The 12,709-nt window shown below is 32.7% G+C and overlaps 1 protein-coding gene across 7 annotated transcripts in view; it reads right to left on the bottom strand.

The window, feature by feature from the left end:
• The window catches only part of CEP350 (centrosomal protein 350), a 173,347-nt gene that overhangs the window by 42,039 nt on the left and 118,599 nt on the right, over positions 1-12,709 (bottom strand). For 6 of the 7 annotated variants that reach the window (XM_074222164.1, XM_074222162.1, XM_074222168.1 and 3 more), the window contains 3 exons: positions 11,028-11,185; positions 3,882-4,004; positions 2,511-2,710 (listed from right to left, as the gene is read on the bottom strand). In XM_074222164.1, the coding sequence (XP_074078265.1) occupies positions 2,511-2,710; positions 3,882-4,004; positions 11,028-11,185 (481 nt within the window). The remainder of the gene's footprint in view (positions 1-2,510; positions 2,711-3,881; positions 4,005-11,027; positions 11,186-12,709) is intronic. The other variant, XM_074222167.1, reaches the window with a different exon arrangement.

Here is a 12,709-nt window from a genome sequence, read left to right as displayed (position 1 = left end):
ATCACACAGTTATTAAGTTTCTGAGACTAGGTTTGAACTCAGGAAGCTGAATCTTCTTGAATCCTGGTCCAACATTAGATCCACTAGCTGCCTCTATTCTTACACCACAATAATATTCCATTTCATTTATATATAACAAGCTGTTCAATAATTCTCCAAATAATGGATACTCCCTTAGATCCTAGTTCTTTGCTATAACAAAAAAGAGTTAGCATAAATTTATAGGGGAGCCTAGTCTGATTTCCTCCAGTTTTGTTCAGCAGCATAGGAGTAAGGAAGGTAGACAGCAGAAATAATTAAGAGCTAGACTGTGGCAAAGTGTGATGGTTAACAGAAAAGGGGAATAAAAGATCAAAGTGAGTAGAGAACAGTATCAAGCTGAACCTGTTCATCAAAGAGCTGGAACTAAGAAAGGAAAAGAATACAGAAGGAATAGATGTGATGGGCCTGGGCTGCCTGGCCAGGTTCATGTGTCTTCCAGGGGAAACTCATCATTTCTCAAGCTTTGACTACCACCCTACCCCTCCCTCACTTCCTCTCCCTCTGACTGAAGTCTGGAGATCCTAATGCCTCCCTTTAGAAATCACAGAGACTGGATAGTTATCCCTTCTGCATCTGCAGGTGCTCAAGCCCCACCAGGTACCCTGCGGGTCCTCCTCCTCCCGACCCCTACTTTCCTGCCTTCTTTTTTTGAGAACAAGGACTTTATTTCTTTTTATGAACTCCATCCTTAGCCTAGCACCTGACGTATAGTTGGCACTTAATAAATGTTTATTGAACTAGATTAGGGATTAGAGGTTGTGGTGAAGATGAACAGCAGGTTTAAGTGGAGTGAGGTAGACGGAGAGGTGGAAAGTCAAAAAACTGCGACCAGATAAAACAAAACACAGAACTCTTGAACAGAGGGAAAGTAGCTAGGACACAGTGACTGCCAGAACAAGGCCTGGAGGAGGCAGACAAATGGCATCAAGGGCACATATCAAGGAAATGGGATTACTCTTCTGGAAAGGATAATGAGCTTAGGGAAGAACTACAGGAAGAGATCTGAAGAGTGCAGATGAAATGAGCAGAACTAGGAGAACAATAATACCGCACAAAGTTTAAACAACTCAGAAAAACTTAATAATAACTCTAATTGATCAACCACAATACAGATAAGGAAGAATGCTAGCCATCTTCTGATAGAGGACTGGTAAATTTTTGGACATGGTCAATGTGGAAATTTGTTCTGCTTGACCATACATTTTTGTCAACAAAACAACCAACCTAGGGTTGGTTTTTCTTTTCTTTCAACTGGGGGGGAGGACAAAAAAGAAAAAATCATTAATTGAAAATGAAGGTTTAAAAAACCCAACTCTAACAAGAATGCTTATAATCTATTAATCATCTGCTAACCTGGTAGTAGCACTCAATCTCTTTTTTAAAGTTTGTTTTGTTTTGTTTTTTTGCAAGGCAAATGGGGCTAAGCGGCTTGCCCAAGGCCACACAGCTAGGTAATTAGAAAGTGTCTGAGGCCGGATTTGAACTCAGGTACTCCTGACTCCAGGGCTGGTGCTCCATCCACTGTGATACCTAGCCGCCCTGTAGTACTCAATCTTAAAAAATTTTCAAATCCAACAATGTTAGCTTTACATCTCTGAGATAACACCTCTCAGACTGGCCAATATGACCAGAAAGGACAATGATCAATGTTGGAAGGGCTGTGGGAAATCTGGGACACTAATACATTGCTGGTTGAGCTGTGAACTCATCCAGTCTCTCTGGAGATCAATTTGGGATTATGCCCAAAGGGCAACAAAAATGTGTATAACCTTTGACCCAGCAATACCACTATTGGGTTTATACCCTGAAGAGATTATGAAAAAGGGTAAAAACATCACTTGTACAAAAATATTTATAGCAGCCCTGTTTGTGGTGGCAAAAAATTGGAAATTGAGTGAATGTTCTTCAATTGGAGAATGGCTTAAAAAACTGTGGTATATGTATGTCATGGAACACTACTGTTCTATTAGAAACCAGGAGGGATGGGAATTCAGGGAAGCCTGGAGGGATTTGTGTATGAACTGATGCTGAGTGAGATAAGCAGAACCAGAAAAACACTGTACACCCTAACAGCAACATGGGGGTGATGATCAACCTTGATGGACTTGCTCATCTCTTCAGTGCAACAACCAGGGACAATTTTGGGCTATCTGCAATGGAGAATACTATCTCTATCAAGAGAAAGAATTATGGACTTTCAACAAAGACCAAAGCCTATTATCGTCAAATTAGGGGAAAAAACCGCTATAATATTATGTAATTTTACTATCTCATACTTTATTTTTCTTCCTTAAGGATATGATTTCTCTGTCATCACATTCAACTGAGATCAATGCATAACATGGAACCAATGTAAAGACTAACAGAATGCCTTCTGTGGGGGTGGGGGGGAAGGAAGCAAGAGTGGGGGGAAAATTGTAAAACTCAAAATAAATAAAATCTTTCTTTAAAAAAAATGTTAGCTTTACCTTTTAGCTCTCTTCTCTCATCTCCTAAGTCTTTCTTGGGAGTTTTAGATTTCACAAGCTCTTTGTCCCATGCTGCCAAAGCTTGCTTTTCCATTCGACGAATTTCTGCTTCCTCTGCATCTAAACGTCGTTTCCACTCAAGCAGTTCCTCTGCATGTTGTCGCCTCTGCATCAATTTCTGTTCTCGCTTAGTAAGGAACCTATGGTCACATTATGAACAATGAAAAAACAAGACAAAAGATATCTATAGCCAGAAGACCTGTGAATATTCTATCTTATCATAAAGTTATGTAAGATAGAACATTGATAAAATTCTCCTCAAAAGTTTGGATATAATAGGTTCCAGAAATTAAATATTCAGAAAATAAGAAATTTTACTCAGAAGTTTATAATGTCAGTATGCAAAAAGGCAAATGAAATATGAATAGGTATCATAAGACAAAATTATAACTAGGTAGCCTAGTAAAGTACTAAGTGTTAATACTTTAATGTTACACTGATCTTTCATATATGCTTCTTGTCCATTAAAAAAAAAAAAGTAGTTCTATTCAAAGTCTCCTATTTAACAAACAAAAAACAAAAAAAATATACTTATCAGTGACTTAATGCTCACTTAAATTACCTGGAAATGCGCTCATTATAGAGAATGATTTACCTGGTTTGATGTCTTTAAGATTCTGCATCTCAAAATACTTTATCTATAGAATTAACATATTTATATTTTATTTTCAAGTAAAAAATGTGTATGGCTGCTCAGCGAAGAAAACAACAAAACAAAACAAAAACACCCCACAAGAAATCAAATATGTTTTTGTTCATGCTAGATTTCTTTAAAATTCAGCCTAGCTTTGTTCAGATCAACTTGAGTTCTGTTTTCATTTAACTTTTTGAGATGCAATGTCAGATGATTTTTCTATTTTTTCACACTAGGAAAATCTTCAGTACTACAATTATCTGTCTTTTTGTCACTATCTTTTATTTAAGTCAGATGTGTTGTGTTTGTTTGTTTAAAATTGCAGAAGAATGTACCAAGTACCTTAAATTTCTGAAGCTAGCCAAAATTCTAAAATCAAATGGTACATCACTTACTTATGCCTAGCTAGAAAAGGTTAAGAAAAGTTAAAAAATGTTTTAAAAAATTATAATATTCTCATCACATGTAGATAAAACAACCATCTAAAAAAGTAAGATGTTCAGATTTCTGGTCACATCTTTATACTGGTTATAATAGTAATTTAAATGCACAAGAATAAAAAGCATATCAGATAAATAAGAGTAAAATCTATGGGAAACCTACAAGTCTTCAAGATGTTAAAAAACTGAACAGAGCATGCTCTATCAAAGAGTGCACTGAGAAAGGTGCAAAGTTACCTGACCAACTGGTTGTAGATATACAGCTGGAATTTGGGATGGAGGTTGGGAAAACAGACACTGAGAGAGGCCCAGTGATGAGACGTAAAGACAGAGAAGAAGTAGTGAACAGGAGAGCAGTGTCTACAAAATAAGGAGGAAGAATTTAAAACCAAGAGAATAAAGAGGCAGAAAGAACGAGAAAGGGAAAGCAAAAGTTCTGATTGAAGAACTTTTAATATGCTCTTGGATAATATATAGACTAGCTAATCAAATCTTGTTAGGTGCTATGACAAAAGAATTACATGTATAATAAAAATGAATTTTGAATATGCACTAATTCTTAGGTTGTTGCTTAGTTATCTAATTTTTTTCACACTGGTAGAATTCTTAAAAATTATAGTCATTTTGTATTCAGTCAGTTCTTATCATCATCATTATTATTACTGTTTTGGTAAACCTATCTAACCATATATGAGAAAGTGAGAATCTGATTGGGTACTAAGTAAAAGATCCTTCAAACTGTGTCATCCTACTTATCTTAATGAACATTAAAACATAACTATTATAACTTTGGACCAACATATGACTAATACTACTTTGTAAGAGTACCTAATCATACACTCTAGAGGAAACAGAATGTAACTATGTTAACTTGATCATATCACTTAACTTTAAATAATGAAATTTAAGAAAAATTATCCTCAGGAGAAAAAAACAATCTTTTAAAAATATTATATGATGCTTATAATCTTTTATTTTCTGTTACATCTTAGTCTAAAGTATCTCCCTTTGTACTTAACATGGGCCTATTTAAAATTCATATACAGTGTTTAAAATGTGACAAGACAGAATGTTGAAGCTACAGTTAAGAATAAACTAAGTAACTTGTCTACAGAAAACACTCAATGAACAATGCTATTTTTAAGGAAGAAAACTCAGTATGTTAAAATCACGAAAGAAAGAATAGTCCAACCCATTAATTTCTCTTTTTTCATAGCACATTGAATCACAATATTCTATGTGCAAAGGTTTGGATTCTATGGCAACAGCTTGTTAATTCTCTTTGACAGAGCACGCTCTTGTTCACACACACACACACACACACACACACACACACACAAACACAAAACGCAACACAATACAACACAACTTGAATGTCAAGACAACTTTTTCTGCCTTGGAAGGGCAGGGAAAAGTAAGTGCCAGAACAGTGAGAAAATCTAAGTATAAATCCAGCATTCTGCCTTTGATTTTGAATCAAGGATTTCTCTAAATTATCTTTTTAAAGATAAATTTCTCTTTAAAGAGCAAGGAGTATATGATTGTTTATCATCTGCTCTACAAAGGGATGCAAGGGACAAATTCAAATGTCACTTTCAAATTATTTGATGTATTCCCTACCCCTCTATGATCAAAAAACATCTTGAGGAATATTTTTTTACTGGATTTCTTTGATCTTCTGCACTAAAGGATTGAAGGAAAAACATTCTTGCCAAGTTCCATTAAAAAACAGTGTGTCTTCCTTGCCATTCTTTGTCAATATAAGATAAGTTTCTTTTTGTGCCAATTATTAAAGTACTACTGCACTTGACAAAAGGTTCCAAAGATCTATTTATAACATAAATATCACCCACCCTCTTAAGTGCACAACTGCTAAATGCATGCAAGACCTAGTACAAAAAAAGTGACAAAACAACATTGAAACATGTATTACAAAACTATAAAGGTACAATTTACATTTCTCTATAAAGGACAGTGATTTCTTCCTGATAATATAGTTGGTTACTAATTTCTCTTTCCTTAAGGATTAGATAGTCTCATCAGATCTAACTTTCTGAAAACGAGGAGTAAAAGAAAATGTTTATATATGAATTTAAAATAAAATACGGTAAAATAAAAAAAAAACACACCTTGCCTAACAGAAATTTACTAAATAGGTATCTGAGCAAGGCCTTTGACAAATATAACAAAGTACTACAATAGTAAATAACTTAAGGGAATTTATTATTCCAAGAGATGATATAAGCAAGAAAAATATAAAAAGGGGTTGGACAAACTTGTGAATGATAGTCAAAAATGTTTACTCCTAATAAAAGCTGGAGTATGATTAGCTTGAGGGAGAATAACTATGCCCTCTAGCAGGTTCACTATTTGCAACACTGCTATACTCCAATTTGGCACTTTCTATTTTTCTATGAACATGTTAATTGTAACTATGTGCCACATATTTTTTAAAAAGAACATACCAGTCTTTCATTACTAGTTTTGGCACTCAATCATGTGATATATAGATTAGCAAATACTATCTTGATTGGCTACTATCCCTAATATTGCTATAAGCCATGTTGTCATGGGGTTAAATACCTTTACAGAATCATGGATAATTAAGCTAAAAGGAATCTGAGAGCTCCACCTCACTTTACCCAAGAGGAAACCAATGCTCTGAAAGTTGAAGTAACCAGTCTATGATCATGGGACTAGTCAATTGTAGAGTCTGGGTTTGACTCTTACATCTGGACTCTTTTAGTCCAGTCCAAAATTCACCTGCTAATGTGCTGATTATCTCACATTAAACAAATGATATCGGAGCAAATAACTCTTCACACAAAAAAAGGACTTTACTAGGTCCTTAACATAGTATAATAGAAGGAGTGTAAGCCCTAGAGTCAGAAAAGCAAAGATTGCAGCTCTCTTGTAATTTCCAAGCTGTCTATCTGTGGATAGATTCCCTCTATCTTTCTGAGTTTCAGGCTCCTCCTCTGTTAAACTAATGGAATTTAATAGATGATCCTTTTGCCCAGACTGCTTTCAACTTTCAGATAAGAACATAAGAAGCAGCTTCTGCAATGTGCTCCTAGAAACTGCATTATAAATTCACTTCAGAAAATAAGCAGAACTACAAATGGTTTAAGGTACAGGGAGGCAAACTTTACCACAACTTAAGCAAGACCATAAGCTATTTTGTAATGTCTACACTTTTCATTAAAGGTCCTTGAGCAGAAACTAGATAACAATATTGAATGTTTCAAGTAGTATTTGCTCTAGGTAAGCTTTAAGTTTACAATTCTTTAAGATTTTGCAGTTTCTCAGAAGAAAATTCAAGAAATGAGTTCTGAAAGATAAGGATCAAAATAAAACATGGATCTAACAATATGACATAAAGCAAACTACCTATAAATCACTATAATTTTTAAACAAGAAAAATTATGGTTGTCTCATGAAATTGAGCAAAAAAGTAATACATACTACATAAAGCAACCTCAATGTACTATTTAATATATATATATATTATATATATATTAAAATACATATATTTTAAATACTTGTACACTGGGGATGCTTATATAATATACAATTAACAAATAAAACTATATTTATTCAAATCTAATATAAAATTAGACCTAAAAGGGTTGAATATAATAAATAGCATGGTAGAATCTATAATTAGTAGATAAAGCATCAAATTAAATTGGTTCAAATTCTGGTTCTGCTTTTTACCAGTCACATGGTCCTAAGGAAGCCAAAGAGACTCACTGAGTCTCAGAGATTCTTTTAGTAAAAGAGGAATGAAAATACTTATATGACCTTGGTCATAAGGGCAATATAAATGATCAATTGAGAAAAACAGCTAAGTGGTTTGCAAATATAAAGTACGGTATTCATTCATTTGAAATATCAACATGAGCCACAATTACAATTATAGTTACAATGAGAATTAATAACCAACATTATATTAAAGAATTTTCATGCCTTTCCTAAGTCATTTTCTAGTTAATAGCAACTGAGACTGTACTAAATGAGGCAATAAAAGGAAACAAGAAATGGAATGTGTTTATTAGGAAGCACCAAAAAGAGGAGAGTATGAAAATGAATAGCAAAGAAAATGAAGATCAATTACTACATAGTTTAAGAAGAGGAAAAGTACACCAAAAAGGATGGGTATAAAGCCAAAATTATTAATAAAGTTTGAAGTTTATAAAAATGTCATTCTAACTGCTATCTCATTATAATGAGAAATATAATGCAGAGAGGATGAAGTAAATATTAATACTACTAGAATTTTTTATTGTTATATTTGTTCTTTTGGACTTTTTAAATTGGGATTTAATTGAGTTTAACAAAATAATGCTGTTGACAGCCAATTCTTTCAACTATGTGATTTTTAAAAAAGATCTACTCTATGTGACAATTACTTGACTTACTTCTAGGAGCCAATTTCTCCCCCCACCACAAAGAAACACATTTTAAATTTTATAATATTGGGAAAACAAGACAATTGACTTCTTTAGAATATAAGGTTATACGAACAACTCAACTTATAAGATCTTATCTTGGGGTTGCAGTATGAGTAATTCAATGCTTGAAAAATGAAAATTATTGAAAAATTAGAAAATAACAATGGATTAAAAATACTTACTTTACTTTAGCCACTTACAAGTTATGTGACCTTGAATACTAAATTATTTAAGTTTTTTGAGTCTCAGGTACCTCTTATATAAAATACAGGAGTTGAATTAAAGGAAATTTAAGGTTCTCTCTAGTTCCAAAATTAAAGAAAAAGAAAAAAGAATAGACTGCTTTAATTGTAAAATGAATTAAATCTTTCACATTTTTAATGAGATAATTTTATTAGAAGAAGTAAAGTGAACAATTTTTCTATTAGAAGTAAACAAATTTTCTCATTCTGTTTCTCTGACTCTATCAGTCTAGTAAAAGATTACAAGGTCTATGTCTCAGTCAGAATTATCCAACTGTAAGAGGCATAGTCACTCTAATAAAATATAAGGCACTAAAATTCCCTCTGAGCTCTTGAATTAAAACAATAATATTCACTTTATGTTTTAAAAGAACTTTAGCATGACTTAAGTGTGAAAATATCTGAGTTTAGAATAAAAGCCTTCATCTAAGCTTTCTTAAAGATAACAGACTCATGTATGGCATTTTTATGATTATCTGAACAAAGTGATGTATGGTAGACACGCAAACATATATATATATATATAGATAGATAGATAGATAGATAGATAGATAGATATAGATATAGATATAGATATAGATAGATAGATAGTCAACTCTTGATTACTCAGGAATTGATTAGTATTTTGCTTTTTTTTAACAAATGGGAGAAAAAGTGACTCAAATCTATTAATTTTTTTACTCTGTCCATAGCTCCTAACTTCAAGAGGGTAAATGTGAAAATGCAAGATTATGTTTAGGATATTTATTCATGCTGCCCCAGTACACTAATTAGGAGAAATAAATGAGTTAATTTTACTTATATAATTTGTTCTTCCCATTGTACAAAGAAGAAATGTTTCCAAGTTCAAATTTAACATTCCAGGAACCTAGTGTTTTTATGGATCTAGTGAAAAAACTTAAAGAAAAAAAAAACAACTATGATTTTAACAGATGATCATATTTATTTTTTAATGTTAACTTCTAATAATGGAAATCTACCACAGAGAGAAACCCCCTTTCCTATGCTTCACTTTACTCAGGAGATGGGTTCTTCACAAAAGTTAATGTGAAGATAACTTGTCTATATGTTCCATGACAGCTTTCAAAAAAGTTGGTTGCTTTATTTTTGTTTTTGCTCTTTTTTACAAAAATAGGTATACAAATAACAGATACATCTGAAGGGCTGATGTCTCATTATCAAAGAGGTGACTGAAAAAAATATCTTCTATAATGTACAGATTTCCTCAAAGAAATTTGCTATGCAGGTTAAAGGCTATCTACAGCATTAAATGATTACCCTCAAAAGATCTATGGAATTAATAGGTTATTTCACAGACTAGACATTTAATAGTGAGGAAATTTCCATTAACATCACAAACTAGCACTTGTTTTGCAACTTAATCTGAGAAAATTGCCTGAGGTACACTGAGAGGTTAAGTGATTTGCCCAGAGTCACATAGTCAACAAGGTGTTAGAGCTTGGACTTGAAAGAAGGTCTTCCTAACTCCAAGGCTAACTCTTTATCTACTGTATCATGCTGCCCTTTACTGCCAATACATTGAACTATACATACATACACACATACATAAATATATATATATGCAATACATTTCTATTTAAATGTAAAAATGGTCAAAGCTCTACTAGTTAAATCTAAGTGTGAAATTTCCTTTAATTAAAATAAGTTACTAAAAACCTTAAGTTTATTTAATATTGCAGGAAAATCACCTTTCCTTTTAATGAAGAAAAAAAAACAAATAATAACCCTTAAATATAAATGGCATTTTCATGCTTAGCTGAAACAAAGTGATGCATGGTAGCCACACAAGTAAACATATATAGCTAACTCTTGATTACTCAGAATCTGATTTATAGTTTACTTTTTTTTTTACCACACACCAGAAAGGTAACTCAAATTTGTCAATTTTTAATTACTCTTTGTCAGTAACTTCTAACTTGGTTAAAGAAGATAAATGTGACTATTCAAAATGATGTTTAGGAGATATATTCATGCTGCCCCAATACATTATTTAGGAGAGATAACTGAGTTATTTTTACCTACTTACCAATTTAAATTTAAGCATTCAATTTCAATTAATTTAGAATCAGTAAATAGTAGAGAATAGTACGTCAAGAGCAGTCCTGTTTCTTTATCAATAGTGTTATTTCTAAAGTATTCATGTCCTACACAAATGTATTCAGGTTTCAGAGTAATAGAGATGGTTTATCTTTTTAAAGTTTTAAATGAAAGAAGTCAAGAGACACTTCCATGACCAAATGTAAAAATATAATATTTGCAGAAGTTTATCTGTAAGAATAACCATAATAATAATGTCATCTATCATCATTAATTACCTGTACCAAAATAGATTTAGGGGATGCAGTGAATAAATTGGTTTCAGAGGAAAGAAAATATAAATGGGTGACCAGGAAGTGATGTTAGAATTATACTGAATACTATGACCTATAGAGAATTATTTGGTTATATTGAACTGATAATTATATTTCAAATTGATATTGGTCACTTACCCAATATTAAGACACTTGTATATTTAGACTGATCTCTAAGATGAAGTAAAAATTCTACTAAATTGTTACTAGATCTAACAAAAAGATATCCAATAATGTTGATGAGTAGTCATGAAATAAGATAATTTTGTGCTTAAACTATTTATATTAAAGATGTGAATTACAAAAACAAATTACTTTTCATCCATGCGACTGCGCATTTTCTTGAGTTTCTGCATGATGCTGCTAGTCTCACTGCTAGAAATGGAGACAGGGGAAGGACTTCGGGTCTCTAAGTCAGTTGGAGCTGGACTAGATGTCTTACTTTGCTTTGTCTCATCCTCACTACGAGGCTCCTGCAAACCAAAGAAAGGGGGTAAGATATTACAAAATTTTATTGCAAATATATTGAAGTATTCTTGAACATTTCCCTTTCAAATGATGCTTTTAAATATGCTGTTAGTAAAACTATGTTCATAGTTAGTCTCAAAGAAGTCTATTAATACCCATGATAGTTCCATTGTATATATTACATTCTAATTCAAGAAAAAAAATACTACTACCAGTGGTTTTTATATATTGTCTTTCCTACAAATAGCTACAAATAGCTATTAATTCTTTGAACATTTCTTTTGGTAAGAGGAAACAGAAATATTGTATTTTACAGTTAAGAAAAAAAACTCAGATTTTGTGACTCTGAGTAGAAGTTAATATGTTAGGAAGTCCAGGTCTTCTGATTTTTGTCCCTTATTTAATTGTTTAATAATTTATTATTTTGTCATTGCTGTTATTGTTTAGTCATGCCCAACTTTTCATGATTTCATGTCATGTACAGAATAATACAGAGGTATAGGTGGGTTTTTGAAAAGGTAAAGCGTGAAAAGCATGTATTAGCATGCCAGTCCCATCCATCTTCCACTATCTCCTGAGGTCTGTCCAAGCTCATGTTCATTGCTTTCATGACACTATCCTTCTCATCCTGTGCCATCCCCTTGTCCTTTGCCATCAATCTTTCCCAGCATCAAAGTCTTTTCCAATGAGTCTTCTGTTCTCATTTTATGACCAAAGTACTTAAGTTTCAGCTTCAGTATTTCTCCTTCTAATGAAGAGTCTGAATATAAGTATTAAACTAATTTGACCTCCTTGCTGTCCAACTCTGCTGCTCTCACTTTTCTTAGAATCCAACTATCATTGAAAAACCAAAGTTTTGGCTATACAGTCAAACTCGGTATAGTCTCTGTATAGTTTTTAGGTATGCTGTCCAGACTAGCCAGTTTTCCTTCTAAGAAGCAAGTGTCTTTTAATTTCATGGCTGCAGTCACCATCTTCAGTAATCTTTGAGCACAAGAATATAAACTCCAGCAGCTTCCATTTCTTCTTCTATTTGTCAGAAAGTGATGCATGAGCCTAGGATTTTTTAATGTTAACTCAAATCAGTTTTTACAATTTCTTCTCTTCATCAAGAGGCTTCTTAATTCCTCTTCACTTTTTGCAATCAGATTAGCATCAACTGCATACCTAAGAGTGTTGATATTTCTCCTGGCAACCTTAATTCTAGCTTTTGATTCATTCATTCTAACATTTTGCATGGTGTATTCTGCATATAAGTTAAATAAGATGAAAATATACAGCTTTGTCCTGCTCCTTTCCAATCTTAAACCAATCAGTTGTTTCATGTTTGGTTCTAATTGATGTTTCTTGATCCATATACATGTTCTGCTGAAGACAAGTAAAATGAACTGACATTCTGATTATTTTTTGAGGACTTGCCACATTTTGTTGTGGTCCATACAAAGGCTTTAGTGTAATCAGTGAAAAGAAAGATGTTGTTTAGGTCATATTTTAGTCTGATGGATTTTTTTAATTTTCTTCACTTTAAG

The sequence above is a fragment of the Macrotis lagotis genome, chromosome 2, assembly GCF_037893015.1.
Source record: "Macrotis lagotis isolate mMagLag1 chromosome 2, bilby.v1.9.chrom.fasta, whole genome shotgun sequence".
Taxonomy (NCBI): Eukaryota; Metazoa; Chordata; class Mammalia; order Peramelemorphia; family Peramelidae; genus Macrotis; species Macrotis lagotis.
This window is presented reverse-complemented; position numbering and strand designations above follow the sequence as displayed.